General features: G+C 48.1%; 10 protein-coding genes across 10 annotated transcripts; 8 read left to right on the top strand and 2 right to left on the bottom strand.

Moving 5' to 3' along the window:
* Window positions 1-159: 159 nt before the first annotated feature.
* Window positions 160-1,583, bottom strand: DEU56DRAFT_770951 (uncharacterized protein). Its single transcript, XM_041351445.1, has 4 exons — window positions 895-1,583; window positions 622-843; window positions 445-570; window positions 160-392 (listed from the first exon to the last, which is right to left on the bottom strand). The coding sequence occupies exons 1-4, from the start codon at window positions 1,172-1,174 to the stop codon at window positions 313-315; spliced, it is 708 nt and encodes a 235-aa protein (XP_041214577.1). The 5' UTR covers window positions 1,175-1,583; the 3' UTR covers window positions 160-312.
* Window positions 1,584-1,690: 107 nt separating this feature from the next.
* DEU56DRAFT_770949 (Mpp10 protein) lies at window positions 1,691-4,159 on the top strand. Its single transcript, XM_041351444.1, has 5 exons — window positions 1,691-1,876; window positions 1,937-2,677; window positions 2,729-3,100; window positions 3,151-3,656; window positions 3,709-4,159. Exons 1-5 carry the CDS (start codon window positions 1,732-1,734, stop codon window positions 4,084-4,086), a joined length of 2,142 nt encoding a protein of 713 aa, XP_041214576.1. The 5' UTR covers window positions 1,691-1,731; the 3' UTR covers window positions 4,087-4,159.
* A 51-nt stretch (window positions 4,160-4,210) lies between these two features.
* Window positions 4,211-5,397, top strand: DEU56DRAFT_907252 (uncharacterized protein; the record flags this gene model as incomplete). Its single annotated transcript, XM_041356879.1, has 3 exons — window positions 4,211-4,724; window positions 4,777-5,327; window positions 5,380-5,397. The coding sequence occupies 3 exons, from the start codon at window positions 4,211-4,213 to the stop codon at window positions 5,395-5,397; spliced, it is 1,083 nt and encodes a 360-aa protein (XP_041214575.1).
* DEU56DRAFT_386440 (uncharacterized protein) lies at window positions 5,219-7,674 on the top strand. The gene is made up of 11 exons (XM_041345957.1): window positions 5,219-5,327; window positions 5,380-5,724; window positions 5,789-5,814; window positions 5,864-6,030; window positions 6,086-6,428; window positions 6,475-6,528; window positions 6,581-6,903; window positions 6,961-6,973; window positions 7,024-7,173; window positions 7,231-7,332; window positions 7,389-7,674. Exons 2-11 carry the CDS (start codon window positions 5,687-5,689, stop codon window positions 7,562-7,564), a joined length of 1,392 nt encoding a protein of 463 aa, XP_041214574.1. The 5' UTR covers window positions 5,219-5,327; window positions 5,380-5,686; the 3' UTR covers window positions 7,565-7,674.
* A 21-nt stretch (window positions 7,675-7,695) lies between these two features.
* DEU56DRAFT_976594 (PUA-like domain-containing protein) lies at window positions 7,696-9,275 on the top strand. The gene is made up of 11 exons (XM_041359614.1): window positions 7,696-8,078; window positions 8,129-8,182; window positions 8,238-8,267; window positions 8,318-8,413; window positions 8,463-8,479; window positions 8,528-8,568; window positions 8,615-8,677; window positions 8,728-8,810; window positions 8,866-8,899; window positions 8,949-9,008; window positions 9,064-9,275. The coding sequence occupies exons 1-11, from the start codon at window positions 7,717-7,719 to the stop codon at window positions 9,124-9,126; spliced, it is 903 nt and encodes a 300-aa protein (XP_041214573.1). The 5' UTR covers window positions 7,696-7,716; the 3' UTR covers window positions 9,127-9,275.
* Window positions 9,276-9,733: 458 nt separating this feature from the next.
* DEU56DRAFT_696583 (RlpA-like double-psi beta-barrel-protein domain-containing protein-containing protein) lies at window positions 9,734-10,137 on the top strand (the record flags this gene model as incomplete). The annotated part of the gene is made up of 4 exons (XM_041347231.1): window positions 9,734-9,769; window positions 9,822-9,842; window positions 9,899-9,982; window positions 10,039-10,137. Coding segments are annotated over 4 exons (240 nt in total), but the record flags the coding sequence as incomplete, so codon positions are not given.
* Window positions 10,138-10,632: 495 nt separating this feature from the next.
* DEU56DRAFT_948498 (uncharacterized protein) lies at window positions 10,633-11,872 on the bottom strand (the record flags this gene model as incomplete). The annotated part of the gene is made up of 2 exons (XM_041359082.1): window positions 10,633-11,203; window positions 11,266-11,872. The coding sequence occupies 2 exons, from the start codon at window positions 11,870-11,872 to the stop codon at window positions 10,635-10,637; spliced, it is 1,176 nt and encodes a 391-aa protein (XP_041214571.1).
* Window positions 11,873-12,015: 143 nt separating this feature from the next.
* DEU56DRAFT_770937 (uncharacterized protein) lies at window positions 12,016-13,089 on the top strand. The gene is made up of 3 exons (XM_041351443.1): window positions 12,016-12,175; window positions 12,235-12,658; window positions 12,725-13,089. Exons 1-2 carry the CDS (start codon window positions 12,125-12,127, stop codon window positions 12,631-12,633), a joined length of 450 nt encoding a protein of 149 aa, XP_041214570.1. The 5' UTR covers window positions 12,016-12,124; the 3' UTR covers window positions 12,634-12,658; window positions 12,725-13,089.
* Window positions 13,090-13,525: 436 nt separating this feature from the next.
* DEU56DRAFT_868405 (GAMM1 protein) lies at window positions 13,526-14,898 on the top strand (the record flags this gene model as incomplete). Its single annotated transcript, XM_041355481.1, has 8 exons — window positions 13,526-13,573; window positions 13,624-13,711; window positions 13,763-13,934; window positions 13,983-14,070; window positions 14,117-14,269; window positions 14,318-14,491; window positions 14,544-14,784; window positions 14,843-14,898. The coding sequence occupies 8 exons, from the start codon at window positions 13,526-13,528 to the stop codon at window positions 14,896-14,898; spliced, it is 1,020 nt and encodes a 339-aa protein (XP_041214569.1).
* Window positions 14,899-15,365: 467 nt separating this feature from the next.
* Window positions 15,366-16,017, top strand: DEU56DRAFT_725157 (uncharacterized protein; the record flags this gene model as incomplete). Its single annotated transcript, XM_041347849.1, has 3 exons — window positions 15,366-15,508; window positions 15,563-15,704; window positions 15,754-16,017. 3 exons carry the CDS (start codon window positions 15,366-15,368, stop codon window positions 16,015-16,017), a joined length of 549 nt encoding a protein of 182 aa, XP_041214568.1.
* Window positions 16,018-16,255: the final 238 nt, after the last annotated feature.

Here is a 16,255-nt window from a genome sequence, read left to right as displayed (position 1 = left end):
CAGGCCGGATCAATTATGTAGAATCCACACACAGTCTCGTACATCCCAAGATTCCCAAAGTACTCACAGCTGGTTTCAAGTTGTGAACTAGTACATAGATGTACCTCACCTGATCGTATTGATGTAAGCCGCTCCCGCCCTTATCGTGTCATAGCTAAACGAGTTGACCGAGAGCACGGGCAATGATGAATGATGTTTCCATTATGGATACAGCAATAGTAATCAAGCAACTACGGATAAAAATACATCCGGATGAGGGTTCAAAGGAAGATGGTGTTTATGTTCGTGTAAATGCAATTAACTTGGCCGTCATCACTTCGTAGCAAGAACGTGAAATTTAGCCAGTGAAACAACGACAGGGATGGCAAAGAATGCATATGCTACCCAAATCACTACCAGGCTTTGTTAGCACAGAACATTCGAATACAAACAAGGGTCACTCACTCGTGAACGCATTACCAACAGCGGCGATCAGTTGGGGACCATTGCTTCCCTGGCCCTGAATACTTTGATTGAAGTCATCGGCAGCCTTCCCAAACCACATAAAAATGATGAGGGCAGATGCTAGACCTAGAGGCCTAGATCAGCGCAAGCTATGTGTACTTTGAAGCAGATGCATACCAATCAAGAAAGCAAAGATCCCAATCCATGCGGAGACACGTTGCACCATCGGTTTTTCCCATACAGCACCAGCTTTGCCCATCAGATGACGGAACGATATGGCCGTGAACATGACGAGGAAAATCGCGGAGAACACAAGGGAAATTGCAATAAAGACTGGTGCACCTTCCGGCGGGGCCGATATGACAGAGCTGGGAGTGTTAGATGTAAACACCGAAGTATCTTAATTTCATGAGTATGAGTGACACTGGCAGTGTATTGGGTTTGACTCACTATAGACAGGAGATAGGGAAGATGGCATACACGTCAAACCAGCTTCATTGTTTGGTCGAGAGCACGACCCTAAAGGTCCAAGGAAAATGCTAGGACCATCGACTGCTTTGCTGGATCCGGGCTGTGTTAATGCAGAGGAAGGCGTGACTGTAAGCAATGCGACTTGGCTATGCAACATAACGGTCGGGGCAAGGTACGCAAACAGCGAGAGTAGGAGTGCTGTGAACATGAGCACAGGAGTGAAGTATAGGATGGTGCCTTTTGAAATATCGGCTAACATGGTTGAAGCAGTTGCGTTAGAGGGTCGAGTTCGTAAAATGAATGTAGGTAGGACGAGAGCCTGCTCGTCAGTTGAATATCGCGAGACCGTGCGCGGTAGAAACTAGCTGAACCGATGAAAGAAGGGGACTTGAACGTATTTTTCCATCGTGAGGAGGTCGGCCTTATGTACTGTAGCAGGGACGCGTCGGTTCCGTAGGACAACGAGCAAGAACAAAGAGATCGCGCCCGCAACGTAATTATAAATTGTTGTCTTGTACTTGTTTAGGCATTCGCCTTTTGTTGAGACGAAAAGAGAGCGAAAAAAATGGATAAACCGTCGCAAGGTTAACGTCGAGACCGTTGAGGTTATTGTGATTGACAGTCAAGAAACTCTATCACCCGGGCAGAACGCACGTAAGTAATAATTCATGATGCCGCGTAGTGCCATGGCCATGCCTGGGCGGGTGCTCGGATCAAATGAAACAAGCAATCGCAAACAAACGCATTTGGAACTTCAGAAATTTCAAGATTGTCCCTTCGATCGCACAAGTTCAGCGTTCAGCCACAGGGTCTGCAATGGAAATCGAATCAAAGATCGTTCTCCCAAGAGAACTTCATGATCTCTCTGCTTTCATTCAAGAAAAGCCCGAGTCTTTGGCAGCTGCCACTGCTGAGCTGCATGCCATAGCTCTTCGCGCAACCAAATTCATATTCGATCTTGGTGAGCAGACTAGACCCAAACCAATATCCAGTACATGATACTTTGCTGAGTGGTATATAGCTTTGCAGTCGGAACCCGCATCTTTACCTCATATCGAGGACCTTCTGTCTTCGCTTAGACAGTCTCAAGCTCCCCAGACGAGATCACAAACTCGCGCTAATGTTAAACGGAAGAGGAGCCCGAGTCCTGTCCTGGAATCCCAGAAGAAGGTCACAATGCAAAACACACCATTACCCTCACTTTTTATCGAGGGAATGAATGAAGATCAAATATGGCAGCAGCTGGACCTTAGGGCTGCACCTCTTTGCAGTAATCTCCAGCTGTTAGAGGGCGAGACTGAAGACGGCATGGAGTTGTCAGACGGGATGTACAATGATCAAGAAGATGAGGAAGCTGAAGAAGTGTCAGAAGAAAGTGAAGATTCTGGGGACATAGAGCACATGGACGATTCCGAAGAAGACACCGGGGGGGAAGAAGAAATGACTGACCTTCGCGAGGAAGGGTCTGAAGACGAGGAGGACGAATCAGATTATCATCCATCTCTTCTTGACGTCAACGCAAACCCCTCTTCAAGACGTGGAGCCACAAAAAGATCCAATTCAAACCTCGACGACGATTTCTTTAGTCTTGACGCATTCAATCGTGAAACGGAACAGGCCGAAGCAGCTGCTGTTTCCCATGGCCGACTCGGACGAGATTCGGATGAAGATGAGTCCGACGATGAAGGTGACAGTATTGACCTCTTCAGGCCGATAGACGATAGTCAGGGCCCTGATGACAATGCTTCAGAAGACGGCGCGGGTATGCAATGTTGTATTATTTTTGTCACACGTAACTCACATTGACACGCAGAACCGCTCTATAAAGATTTCTTCGATGCTCCCAGAGGCTCGAACACTACTACGAAAGTTTCCTCGAAGTCGAAAGTGCGATTCAGTGAGCAGGTCAGAGTAAAAAGTATCAAGGCAAAGGGCAAGGGCCTACCAGTGTCTGGCTTGATGGAGGACGACGATTCCGACGATGAGAGCGGGCTGCAGATGCACTTCGAAGATTCGGACGAAATCATGATGGACGCCGAGGTTGAAGAGCCATTAGTAGATGAGTCTGAGTATGAAGACGATGACGATGACGAAGACGAAGACGAAGACGAAGACGAAGAAGGTCGCACTACTATTGAAAGACTGAAGGATGACTTATTTGCGGAGGAAGATGAATTAGATTCCAGTAAGGCCAATCACATTCATGTTGGGGTATCATTCACAACCCGGCTACAGATATGACCACGTATGAAAAACGTATGGCAGCACTGCAAGCACAGATCAAGGAGCTCGAGGCAGAGAACGTCGCTAAGAAGGATTGGACGTTGATGGGAGAAGCCACCTCAAAATCCCGACCTCAGGATTCTTTGCTGCAAGAGGATCTAGAGTTCGAACGGACGATGAAAGCGGTACCCGTTATCACTGAAGCTGTTGTTCAAGGTCTCGAAGAGCGAATAAAAGCTCGTATAAAGGACGGCCGATTCGATGATGTTGCGCGGATTCGCGCTGTCGACGATAAGCCTTTTCTCCCGTCGCGATTCTTCGAGCTCCAGGACACCAAGTCTTCCCAGTCACTTGCTCAGATCTACGAGGATGAGTACGTCGCTGCACAGAATGGTGCTACTGGGGGTGACGACAGAGATGGTCGGCTCAAGAAGGAGCATGACGAAATTACGAAACTCTGGGATGGCATATGCAGCAAGCTTGATGCACTTTGCAACGCGCATTACACTCCAAAAGCGGTACGTGTTTGACCTCTGTCATCTTGTATCTATGACGCTAAAATATCAACAGCCGAAAGCCAGTATATCGACAGTCTCCAACATTTCCTCAGCTACTTTGGAATCGGCACTTCCTACCAGCAAATCCACGTCTTCTATGCTTGCTCCGGAAGAGATTTTCAAAACGGCGTCTTCTGATCCCCGCGCTCGTAGTGAGCTTACACCGGCGGAAAAGCGAAACCTACGCGCAAAGGAAAGAAAAGCGAGGAGGAAGACGCGGGACGCTCTCGACAAGAGTGTTGATAAGTATGCCAAAATGAAAGGCGTAAAAAAACAAAAGGACGCAGCTCTGAAGAACGTAATAAAGTCGGGTAAAGGTGTCACGGTGGTTGGCAAGAAACCCAGGGACGTTTTGAAGGGCAGAAGTGCCACTGGCAGGGGGAAGAGTTAGCACTTGTGAACAAGGTCACGTGGCTGTGCCGCCGCAGTTCCACTTTAGTTTAAGAAGATGGGTTAACTGGTTACCATACCTGTAGCACCCTTCTTTCATCCATCGTCCTCGCATTAACCAGGAAATGTCATTTTTCAAGCGCAAGGAGAAAAACTTAATTCCTCCCATTCAGCAAGCAGAGCCTAGACCAGATGGCTCGCGGGGTTCATCGCGAAGCACGTCTTCCCTCCCCAGTTACAAGTCCAGCGCTAGTACCTACGTTCCCAGCCGCGATGGGCCTGATCCTTATAATACCATGAGCACCAAGACTCTGTCACAGAATGCGTACGACAACTATGACGCTTATAATGCCACAGCAGGTAAAACCTCTGATGTCGAAGGAGATCGGAACCGCAATGAGCTCTTCGCTGGCTTTAAACCTCAGGGAAAGACAGGTTCTGGTCGATACTTCGATGGTCCTGCGCTAGGCAAAGAACCTTCTGCTGGGGAAGAGAATGAAGAGGATGTAGAAGGCATCAGACAGCAAACCAGGTTCATGAAGCAAGAGAGCGTAAACTCTACCAGGAATGCGCTGAGACTTGCTCGGGAGGCCGAAGAGACTGCGGGGAACACCATTGGAAGACTCGGGGATCAATCTGGTGAGATTCGGCTGAAATTGTAGTTTTATTTTCATTGATCGTTTCGCGATAGAGAAACTCGCCAACACTGAGCGCCATCTTGATGTATCAAAGGGTCACACCTTGCGCGCGGAAGATCAGATCGGTGAACTGAAGCAGCTTAATCGGTCAATCTTCCGCCCTGTCATTACTTGGAACAAGGATGCAAAACGCGCCGCTCAGGAAGAAAAAATCCAGCAGCGGTATGAAGACGAAAGGCTAGATCGTGAAAAGGCTATGCAAGACATCAGAGATACTCAGAACCGCTTAGGACGTGCCACGACATATGGTCGTCAAGATGAAGAGGGTCTGACCTCCGGAGGGTCAGGTAGATTTCGCTCTGAGGAACAACTGACCACAAGAAAGGAGCAGCGAAAGAGGTATCAGTTTGAGGCGGGTGCTTCTGATGACGAGATGGAAGATGAGTTGGACGACAACTTGAACGAGATCTCGGCTATCACCAAAAACTTGAAGGCCCTGGGTACTGCTATGGGACAGGAACTCGATCAGCAAAACTCTAGACTTGTCGTCATCGAACAAAAGACGACGACCTTAGACAACGGCGTATTTAGGAACACTGAAAGGGTGCGTTGCCATGTTTTGCGCGTCACACATCTGTCTGATTTTTGAACAACAGCTTAAACGCATCAAGTAGAAATGATGATATGTTGGCAACAGTCTTTTGCTGCTATTCTCTGGATACTTTCGTAATTGCTGTAATGGACACCTTATACCTTGTACACATATGAGTTGACAATTACATACATGAAGTCTGGCCATGGATTTTGATGCTCCGCCACTTACGTTCTACCGCACCTGCAGGCCTGCCCCTTTGCATAATATTCGGAACTTGCTTTGTACCTCTCATGCTGCGCAGCATCTTGCACTGGACTTCTTAGGACACTTGACAGAAGACGGGAGTTAGCATTCCCAGAGCCAACGCTATGGAAGAATGCGCTACCTTGAATGACCTTCAGAAATGGTGAGGGGCCGCATCCTTCGACATCTACTGTTACAGAGACCTATTTATACCACTTCGTGCCAAGGGAGCGCCTGGTCGAAGAACAGTCAAGTACGTGGCATTTTTAGCTCATGACAGAGAAGACTGACCCATTGTAAAGGCCTCTTTCGTCTAACACTCACTGACAATCAGACGCTACACTTGCGGGTCGACGAACTGGAACGAGAACTATCGGTGTGGAAGCTGGCTTTCAAGGCTGCCGAAGATGAAAAATGCAATTTACAAAAGCATATGCTCAAGCTGGAAAAAAACATTGGCTCATTAAGGGTCGGTCACCATCTGATATTATCCACACCACTGTCCGAAATGATGTCATGTGCAGGATGATAACCCGCTCCTCCTCTGCCTCATTGACGGCGATGGAAACATTTTCTCTCAAGACTTACTCGCGTCAGGCCATACAGGAGGCCGGCAAGCAGCTATGCTACTAACCAAAGGGTTAACAGACTATATGGTCGATGTTGACGCTGGATCTTCCGGGCGTGGTCAAGTTTGGCTCACTGTGTACTGCAATAAAACCGGCTTGATGGATACGCTGGTAAACAACGGCATATGCAGTGCAACAGAATTTGAAGCATTTGTGCTGGGCTTCAACTCAGCTTCACCGTTATTCTCTATTGTGGATGTAGGCGGAGGGAAAGAAGCAGCGGATGCGAAGATTAAAGGTGATGCTGACGCTTTGTTCTGTGTATTTCTCTGACTTTTCGATAGAATGTCTTCGCGTTTTCACCCGCTTTCCCCAGACTTCACGTGTGTTCTTCGGAGGTGACCCTTTCATGTTCAAGGCAAGTTCTTGTTCGGCTGATGCAACTCCAAGGTGGGCACGACAATGGATACACATCCACATTAAGTACCCTCGAAAATGAGGGTTTACTGCAAAAAATTGTCCTACTCCGTGGATACGAGACTCTCGCCGCCGAGCTTCAACACTTTGATCTGCCCCACCTCGATATTGGAGGAGTCTTCATGACAAAGAAACTTCCCTCGGGTTACACGCACAGGAGGTCAACGCCTCCAACAGGAGTAGCTCCTCAGGAACATGAAAAACATAGGACAAACCCTAAAACCTTTATCGTTGGGACGCAGAGTCCAGTCATCTCTACGAGCAAACAATTCTGCAGATACCTTGATTCTTCTCTGGTAGGGCCTTGTTCCTTACTCCATTCAGCATTGATAATAATGTTTTGCTGCGACTAGCCACTCAACAAACGTAGGTCGCCGAACATTGTTCATCTAGCATGATGCTGATCCTTTTGACAGAAACCCCAAGACCATGCACATTTTTCTATTTGTCCGTGTGCAAACAAGGTGACAAGTGCACCTACGGTCACGATTATTTTCTTACAGCGGACAATTACGCTGAGCTTCGTGCCAATGCGAAGAAATCTCCTTGCCCAGTCTTAAATAAGAGTGGGTCACGTGTTGTTGTTCTTCATAGATTGCAACCTCAATCCTCTGTACATTTAGACCAAACTTGTCCTTTTGGCGAAAGTTGCCCTTCTGGACACTACTGCCCCAGAGGGTATAAATGCGGCTACAGGAAGCAAGGCAAATGCAAATTCATCGGGAGTGAGTTCTCCGTGTTATTTGCCAAACAAGCTATTGACTCAGTGTATGACACGTAGGAGAGATGCACGCTGCGCTGAGTGACCGCATAAGCATAAGTAGACGGCCGCCATCTAGAGCCCAGAGCAGCAACGTCAGTGGGCAGACAGATGGAACTCCAACTCCTCCTATGAGCCCGGTTGACCTGAGCAATTTCGTCGGCATATCTCCCTTTGTGCCACAAGGCGCTAGGTGATTTATATGTAGCTCGCATCACGTTGAATCGTAGTATGTCTATAAATTTAACGCTATCGAATATAACATATGGAACGCGGTCACGTGGGTGACACGATTTTATCCCGATAGCATTTATGATTTGCCGCGTTCGTCTCCGTTCAGCCAACCACTATGTCCTATGCAGAAGAGCGAGATCAGAACATTGCACGCAACAAAGCTCTTCTTGACGCCTTAGGAATCAAACCCCTCAGACCCAAATGCGAGCCGAAGGAGAACTTGAGGAAGAAAGTGGCAGCCAAGAAACGGAAATCCCCCTTGCCCGAGAGCGACGAGCTCGAGGAGCCGCCCAAGAAAGTTCCTCGTATAGCAGATGATAGTAATGAGTCAGGGGGCACGCGACGAAGCTCTCGTCTTGCTGGCAGGACAGTTGACTACAAGCAGGAACAGGATCGCGGGGTCCCGGAACCAATCACAGTCAAACGGTCCCAAAAGCACAAAGCAGGCCAGGTGAAATCAAAGAGGACATATGATCCGTTAGTAGCTCTGTTCCTTCTCTTCAAGCTAGCCGTGTAATTTTGTGTAGTCACATGTACGGCCACATACCCGATGTGGAGGTGGGGACATGGTGGGCAACAAGGTGAGGATGATTCGGTGATTATTGCTACCAAATATTGGCTTACTCGTTGTACTAGGGAAGACTGTTCAAACGCATCTGTCCACGCGTAAGACTCCCCCCTTCGAATGGGCTCCCTCGAACTCATTAAACGTATAGCCCTTGGGTTTCGGGTATTGCACCAGGTCCAGACGGCGCATACTCAATCGCACTTTCGGGAGGATATGATGATGATGTAGACGAAGGATACGCATTGTGAGTCACGATACCAGCGTACCAGAAACAGTGACTCACGGTAATACAGTACATTCACCGGTTCTGGTATGTGTGTTTGTGGTGGAGCAACGGAGATGTCCTCACCTTTATTAGGCGGCAGGGATTTGCGGGGAACAAAGACAGCACCTAAAAATGTAGGTATCGTAACCAATTAACGTGATCAGGCTCATCTTCGAACAGCTTCGAACGGCTCCCCAAAGCAGCGATCAGAGCTTTGAGGATAGAAACAACGCAGCCCTCCAGGTACATAGAGAGGATGCCACTGGGGGTCTTTTTTGACGCATTCTTTATAGAGATCTGTCGACACTCGGAAACCTGTCCGTGTGATCCGGGGCTTTAAAGGGAAGGCCAGGTCAAAGTACGCGCCGTCAGAGGGGTCAGTTTTATCTCTATTTCGTCAACTTCTCCATTAATTACAACTCTGTCCATAGGTATCGCTATGATGGCCTATATCTCGTCAAAAAGGTGCGTCGCTTGGCCGATACCAATTGTTTTCTCATCATTATTTTCGCAGGCGTGGATTGAAAAAGGACTCAATAAGGGGGGTTTCCTCGTATGCAAATTTGCGTTCGTGGTAAGTTTTCTGCAGTTCTAGTTGTCAGTCCGTACCTGAAAGCAGTTCACACCAGCGAATGCCAGAACAAGAGGACATTCCTGTGAACGACGGCGGTGATGATGAAACTGATGAATGATTCGTGCATGGATATACCCTCGGGCGACCATCTAATAAGATCTCGACCAGTATCATACTCACTTCTGATGTAGATAAAGCATATATTGTACTTACCACTTCCTGTCTTGTTAACTTGCGAATGTTACGTCCTGCATTACGAGCATCCTCTCATGGGCCTGCCATGTGAGTATGTAATACTAATTGGGCACGGTGTTGGTGATCGACAAAGTCGGCAATCTTGGTTCCTGAAACAGGTGTGCGTGTGATCCCTGAAATTTCAAGACTGTCTCTTCCACCTTCATGCTTTCGTATTTTCACTTTATTGCTGCAGTAAACTAAACATTCATTGGTAAAATGCACTCCTTTCATTACCTGTCTGTCGCTTTGTGTGCTCTTTCGCTTTTCTCTTCCCAAGTAATCGGCTTCAGTGGGGTCCAATCGTCTTCACATGACTGGTCGCGCAGGTTGGCCCATGTACGCGCCCTAAGTGGCAACCACCAGCCCCCCTCTTTCGATCAGTCGAGGAATACGAAAATATTGAAGAGAGATCCATTTACTTTTTTTCAAGATGGCCAGTGAGTAGTCCTTATTGTCCATCGAAGACCCTTGCTCATTGCACAACCAGGGGTGCCTGTGGAACTTTCAATAATCCCGGCGACTTTGTATGTCCTTTATTATCTGGTTACTCTTGACCGTCGTCTGACATCCACTCAGATCGTTGCACTCAATTCATGCGTAAGTTCTACCGTGTGAGCTGTGACTACATAACCTGAAACCCATATCCAACGAAGGAATTTGATGGAGGTAGCCATTGCTTCCAAACGATAACTCTTACCGTGAATGGCATGTCAACACAGGCCCAGATTACGGATGAGGTATTTCTCGCAAGTATTACTCCACCGACCGTCGTAATTGACACGGAATTCTACAGTGCCCTGGATGTCCGTGCGGAGGACTTGACCTCAGTCAGGGTCTCTTTGAATTCTTCGCGCCAACCAGCGTCGGGGAATTGTCTGGATCGTGGATTTATGGAACTTCTTCCACCTCTTCCACATCTGTGCAGTCTACGACGACCAAGCAGTCTTCCACAAGCACCTGGACGCCATCAACTACCTCTACTTCAAGCACCCCCACCCCCACTCCCACAACTACAAGCACCCTCGCAGCCACAACTACATCTATGTCAACCACCACCTCAATCCTCATACCAACTACGACTTCATCCACTTCATCTCCCGTCCCGACTTTTAGCACCAACGATCCTCAAATCCTCACACAAGTCAACTTTGCGCTGATTGAGCTCAGTTCAGCTCTCCAAGCTTGTGTGGCATTGTCCTCATAGACACTTATACCCTTTTCCTAAAATATTGAATATTCGCTTTTAAACACGTACCACGCTGTTCTTGCCCAAAATTTTGAACGCTTATATTTTTTTGGGGGGGGGATATAGAAGTAGTGCAATGATGTACATCACGTACCCGTTGGAAATGCGTGTAAACATGTAGCCCAAGAATGCTAAACCACTAATCATGGCTGAGCTACAGCTGCTCGGACGATGCGTAGGAACGCGTCGCTGCTCTCTTCGTCTGGCTGGTTCCACTTCCTCGCCCTCCACAGGTAGTATATGCCCTTGATACTTTCAGTTACTGCCTTGTCCTCTTCGACAGCAAACTGGTCGCCATCTTCATCACCTTGTTCGTTCCCTGCATGCCGGCCGTTAGAATATGACAAGTCATTTAAGTTGACTTTCACGGATGAAGCAGCGTGGGCATCTTGACCCGGATTCCCAGACGCGGGGGTCACGAGGTCTGAATCATCCAAAGTTGAGAGTGGTGATGGGGTATCACGGTCGAAAGCTGATGGCGGTTCGTTTGACGTGGGTGTGTAGGTGCCTTTGCGTGGGGAGATAATATTAAGGAGATGTGCCAATTTAGTAGGCGATGGCGGCCCAAACTTACTGTCGGGCAGTGGCAAAGAATGTATAGAATCAGCTGGTATGAGTATAGCCTCGTCTTGCTGTGTATGATATGTTGAAGGCGCAGTTTGTAGTTTCCGGTGGTTCGGCAGAGGGGAAGGCACCGTGGAGTCGGCAGATCCTAGGATAGCGAAGAGGTCAGGCAAGGTATATATATATAGTTTGGAAAGGAAGAATAACTACCTTGTACAGATGAATACTGTGCCCAATAAGCATCTTCTGTTCCGTCAGCAAAGCCATCCTTGAAAGCACTGCGCGGTGCTAAAGCGGAAATTGATTCGATGAGTGGGGCGCTGTATGCGTTCCAGTAATGATCTTCATCGTCTAGAAAACCACGAGTTACGGCGGGGCGCCGTTCAAGCTCCACTGTTGATGATGCCGGTTCTAACACAGAGCGTGATGTGGACGGGAAAGGCATCAGCTGACTGTCATGATATTTCCATCCATCTTCATCATCCCACTCGAAGAGCATGCGGACACCCTCATCGTAAAGGACGACCTGCACATGAGCATAAGTGTGCTCAGAATCTGAAGTGTACCGAACGTGATAATGTTTCGGCTGATCTGAAGGGGATGTGAAAGCATTATTGAGGAGCTCTATGGCACGGGCACTTTGAGGTGAGGGCCAACATAGATACTCGAGGGGGTTATCAGGTGAGATCTGGAGGAAATGGTGTCGTTGAAGCAAAGATCTAGACAATAAGTGCGGTGGCAGGGGTTCAGTCAAGAGAGATGGGGGAGATATATATTGAAGAACGAGGTGTACAGTGTGCGATTGGATTGGAAACATGGCGATTTGTTCAGAGTGAATATTTTACACAGGAGGATGGTAAGATGGAAATCGCAATCCCGGTTTCACGTTTCATGTGTATAACAATGACATTAAAAACGACCCCCCCCCTTATGATGCAACCCCCCTCACCAGACGAAATTACTCAGCCAACCATACTACTACGTCCCAGGCGTACAGGTATCGCCTGCTAGTGACAGTCTCTTTCTCTCACCATCCTTCCTCGCTCTTAGCAGTCTACATCCTTCAGCGATGTATCTACTCTCTTTTCTCCTGGCTTTGCCTTTGCTCTCACTCGCGCAGGTTTGTAGCTACATTCTGTTTTCCCTGCCAAGCTGACACCCGATTTCCTGCTGTATCAGTCATCACAGAGTGTCCAGCTCTCAACGTCTACCATCGTGCTAGACACCCTTGGATCCAATCGCCAAGCTAGCACAGTAACACAGATCACGGTGTTCACCGTCACTCCCGCTCTTACAGCGTCAGCCACAAATTCTGCCTCTGGCAATTCTTCAGCAATAACTTCCGGTGGCACAAATGGGACTACCACATCAATCGCCTCCAGCAATCTACCCACCGCAGCGTCTACCGTTGCCGGCGCGGATGGCGGTGCCAACGGTGCCCCCAGTCCGGGAGCGACAGCGTCTGGTGGGATATACGGCCCTCCGGATGGCTATATTGCGGGCGCAAAAGCCTTGCGCAGTGCAAACATTCTTGGAGTTGTCGTTTTTGTTGTCGGAGGGGCATTGGTTCTGCTTTAGGACAACGGTTTCAAAACTGGACGCTGTTCGTATGTTTATAGACCGCATGACGCTGGCACGCTGCCAAACATACTTAGGATGTTCCGTTTAGCTCACTTCAAGCTCTCTTTATTGGACATGGACAGACCGAACCGTTTGCTTTTAGGGTTTGCTAATGGAACTGTACTTCTGCATACTTCGCATATATCCTCGCATGCCTTCCGTTCATTGACACTATTATATCTAGACCGTCTTGGACCGAGTACAGTACCAGTATACTGTAATGAGACCTGGTCTTTTGATTAATTCTATGGGACGATCATATAGTACCGAATCCGAGTTACGTATACTTTACTGCTCAAGCGCTCACTGTTATGAGCTGGGCCATGTCGGACAAGTATGCATAATTCTCACTGAGACCGTGCTACCTCAATAATCAAATGGGAACTCCAGCGAGATATCGACAAGCGCTACATGTGTGCCGCACATCGATTCACGACTGATCGGACGAGGGCCTAGCGATGCCATGTCGCCAGCGATACCAGCTATTTCTCAAAGTTTGAGAAGCCGAAAAGAACAGAATTTCCGCGTCCCAGTTGTGATGTCAAAGTCAAAGATCACATTTTCAACGACAGCTAGTGCGTACTAGAGATAATGAAGGTGATTTTGCGGATGCCTTCAATCAATGGACAAACGCACGCCAATATGACTTATGCAAACATGGTTAACAGAAAGAAATGATCGTTGCGTCGATAACCGATCGGAGTGTCAAATTCATATCGCGCCTATTGCCCAATACACACTTGTGACTTTTATGACCTTGGTAAACAAGGTAATCCGTAGCGTACGTTCGCCGACAATTACCTCGGCCTATCGATTTCACCTAGATCGCAAGCTGAGTAGCAGGACAGTTATGTCACAAACAGGGCCCGCCACCAAAAAGCAGAGAATGGATGTCAAGGTTCGCCCGATCACTCACAGGATGTATCTTTATATCTAGCACCTGAATAGACCATTGGCACTCACAATGGCACCTTCCATTGCGATGAAGCACTGGCAGTCTTTCTTCTGCGTCAGACGGCCACCTATAAAGATGCAAGTGAGTATGTCAAGTCCTCATCAGTACTCACCTTCACAAGTGATTATCAAGGCCTAAACCGCAGTAGGGACCCAGCTGTCCTCGATTCTTGCGACATAGTAGTTGACGTGGGAGCTACATACGATGAAAGCAAACGCCGTTTCGATCACCACCAGCGTGGTTTTGCGGAGGTGTTTGGTCATGGTTTCAGTACCAAACTTTCATCTGCAGGTCTTATCTACAAGTATGGAAATTTTGGATCCTTCCGGAGGTAACTAATAGTTCCATAAAGGCATTTTGGGAAGGAGGTTGTCGCCAGTGCGGCAGGGCTAGAACCGAGTGACAAGAAAGTTGACATACTGTGGTTGAAGATGTACAAGGCATGCAGTTGCTCAAGGGGTCTTGCGTCTTTCTAATCATTTGCAGGACTTTATTGAGGCCCTGGATGCAATTGACAACGGGATCTCGCAATACCCCTCCCAAGAACAGCCGAGATATGCCAACCGGACCGATCTATCAAGTAGAGTTGCATGGCTTAATCCTCGCTGGAACGAGTCCACAGAGTCTCAGAAAGTGGATGTAGGGGTCCGCGTCTTTTCTTGTGTCACATTTCGCTGAGCTGTCTAGGCCCTGTTTTTGAAAGCTTCGCAGCTGACTGGGGATGAGTTCCTCGGCAGGCTTGACTATTATGCCAATGCATGGTTGCCTGCGCGCGACTTGGTATTGGCTGGGCTCTCATCGCGCCAGAATGTCGATGCTAGCGGAAAGATCATAGTGTTTGAGCAATTTGCTCCATGGAAGGTTATATTGTTGTCGATCACGACCTTTCACTGGATTCTGAAACATCTCGCAGGAACATTTGTTTGGGCTTGAGGTCGAGCAGGGTATTTCCGAGGATGAACTTCCATTGTATGTGATATACCCTGACGAGACTGGGGGAAACTGGCGTATTCAGGCAGTCCCTGTCGCTCCTGAGAGCTTTGACAGTCGAAAGGGGCTTCCCGAGACGTGGAGAGGCATGCGCGATGACGAGCTATCTAAAATAAGCGGTGTAGACGGATGTATATTCGTGCACGCATCAGGGTTCATTGGAGGTTAGTGAAGCATCAATGGTGCAGTTGCATCGGAGCTGATCTCTGACATTTGTTTCAGGGAACAAGACAAAAGAAGGTGCTTTGAACTTAGCAAAATTGGCACTTAAGATGTAATCGGGATCTCGCTTTCAAAGAATCTTCATCTCGGTAGCCCAGTGTTTATATGCCCCGCGAGTTTAAATTGCCGGTATACAGCGGGCAGCTGATGCTGTAGATCAGATGAATCTTTGTTCTTGGGTGAAAAGAGTGACAACCATTTGGTGTTTCATACAACATCCGACCTACGTAATTGGAATTGCCGTCGGTGAGAATCGCCTTTCTGTCCACGTTGACTTGCTGCAGACACGTTTTGATCTACAGCCTAGCCGAATAGAGTGTGCGGTATTTGAACTCATCCGCCGGTACTCCGAGTCGCCCTCGTGTTCTTCGCATGTCTCGCAGCTGCATGGGGGCCACGAATGAAACGCGCGCAAAAGTCCAGGATGAATACTATTAGTGTGCTCTGCCCTTCTCACTTCTAACCCGTATCTTGCTATTCGGAAGCTTTGACTCTCTTTCATTTCTTTTGACACCTTTGAACGATGCCTTACATCAAAACGCATTACCACCCTTTCCTTTTCATCCTCATCACTATGTGTGCTATGGCTGAGCTGGGTCTCACTGCCTACCTTATCAGCGTTGGAAATGAGAGTCGTAATTGGCCTAGCGCTCGTTATCATTCGATGTTAGTCTGCTTTCTGCTTCGAAAAGAAGTTCTGCTGACTTAGGATGCATCCAGCTTAATACTGTTCGAGTTCAATGCCGTCTGGACCACGCTATTCGGGGCAGCCTATATGCTGTGGATTGTTGATGGTGCTGTGCATTTTCTTGCCAGCATAGCAAGTTCCATCATTTGGCTTGCTATCACTTCAACACTTTGGGTAAGACATTTCACAGTATAAATCACCAAAGTTTAACCTGGGTGGATAGGGCGCTGCAGCTGGCATGATGCACAACACGCGGACTGGGGGCGACTGTAATTGGATACCCAATAGCTCCGGGTTCGTTAATGGGGTCTTGACATGCGATCAGCCACAGGAGCTGAGTGTATCCAGTTGTCGAGAAACGTTGACCGTCGAAGCAGTCGGCTGGGTACTATTTGGACTTTGCGTCCTCACGCTCTTTGCAACATGTCTATGGGTACGAACGAGCAAGCGGGGTTATGTAAGTGTCTCGCAGGTTGGTGCAAGTTAGAAGTGACAGGTTGATAATCGGTGCCGGTCTTTACCAGAACTCAAGCTTTTATGTCTAGGAGATTCCTTGTAGAACAGGGAGTGGATTGTGGAAGTAGCTTGAAATAGTATGCGGTGTGGTTTTAATTGGATCTACGCCTGTACATGGCTATGCGTCTGGTACGCTCATAAGTTATTGAGTCAGTCTAAGCGATTGATAAATTTTACGGTCACACATGGCGAGTCGAAAGACGCCACCA

Source organism: Suillus clintonianus (genome assembly GCF_016758775.1).
Source record: "Suillus clintonianus strain FC179 chromosome Unknown DEU56scaffold_4, whole genome shotgun sequence".
NCBI classification, from domain to species: Eukaryota; Fungi; Basidiomycota; class Agaricomycetes; order Boletales; family Suillaceae; genus Suillus; species Suillus clintonianus.
Note: the sequence above shows the minus strand (reverse complement) of the source record. Positions and strands in the feature narration are given on the sequence as shown.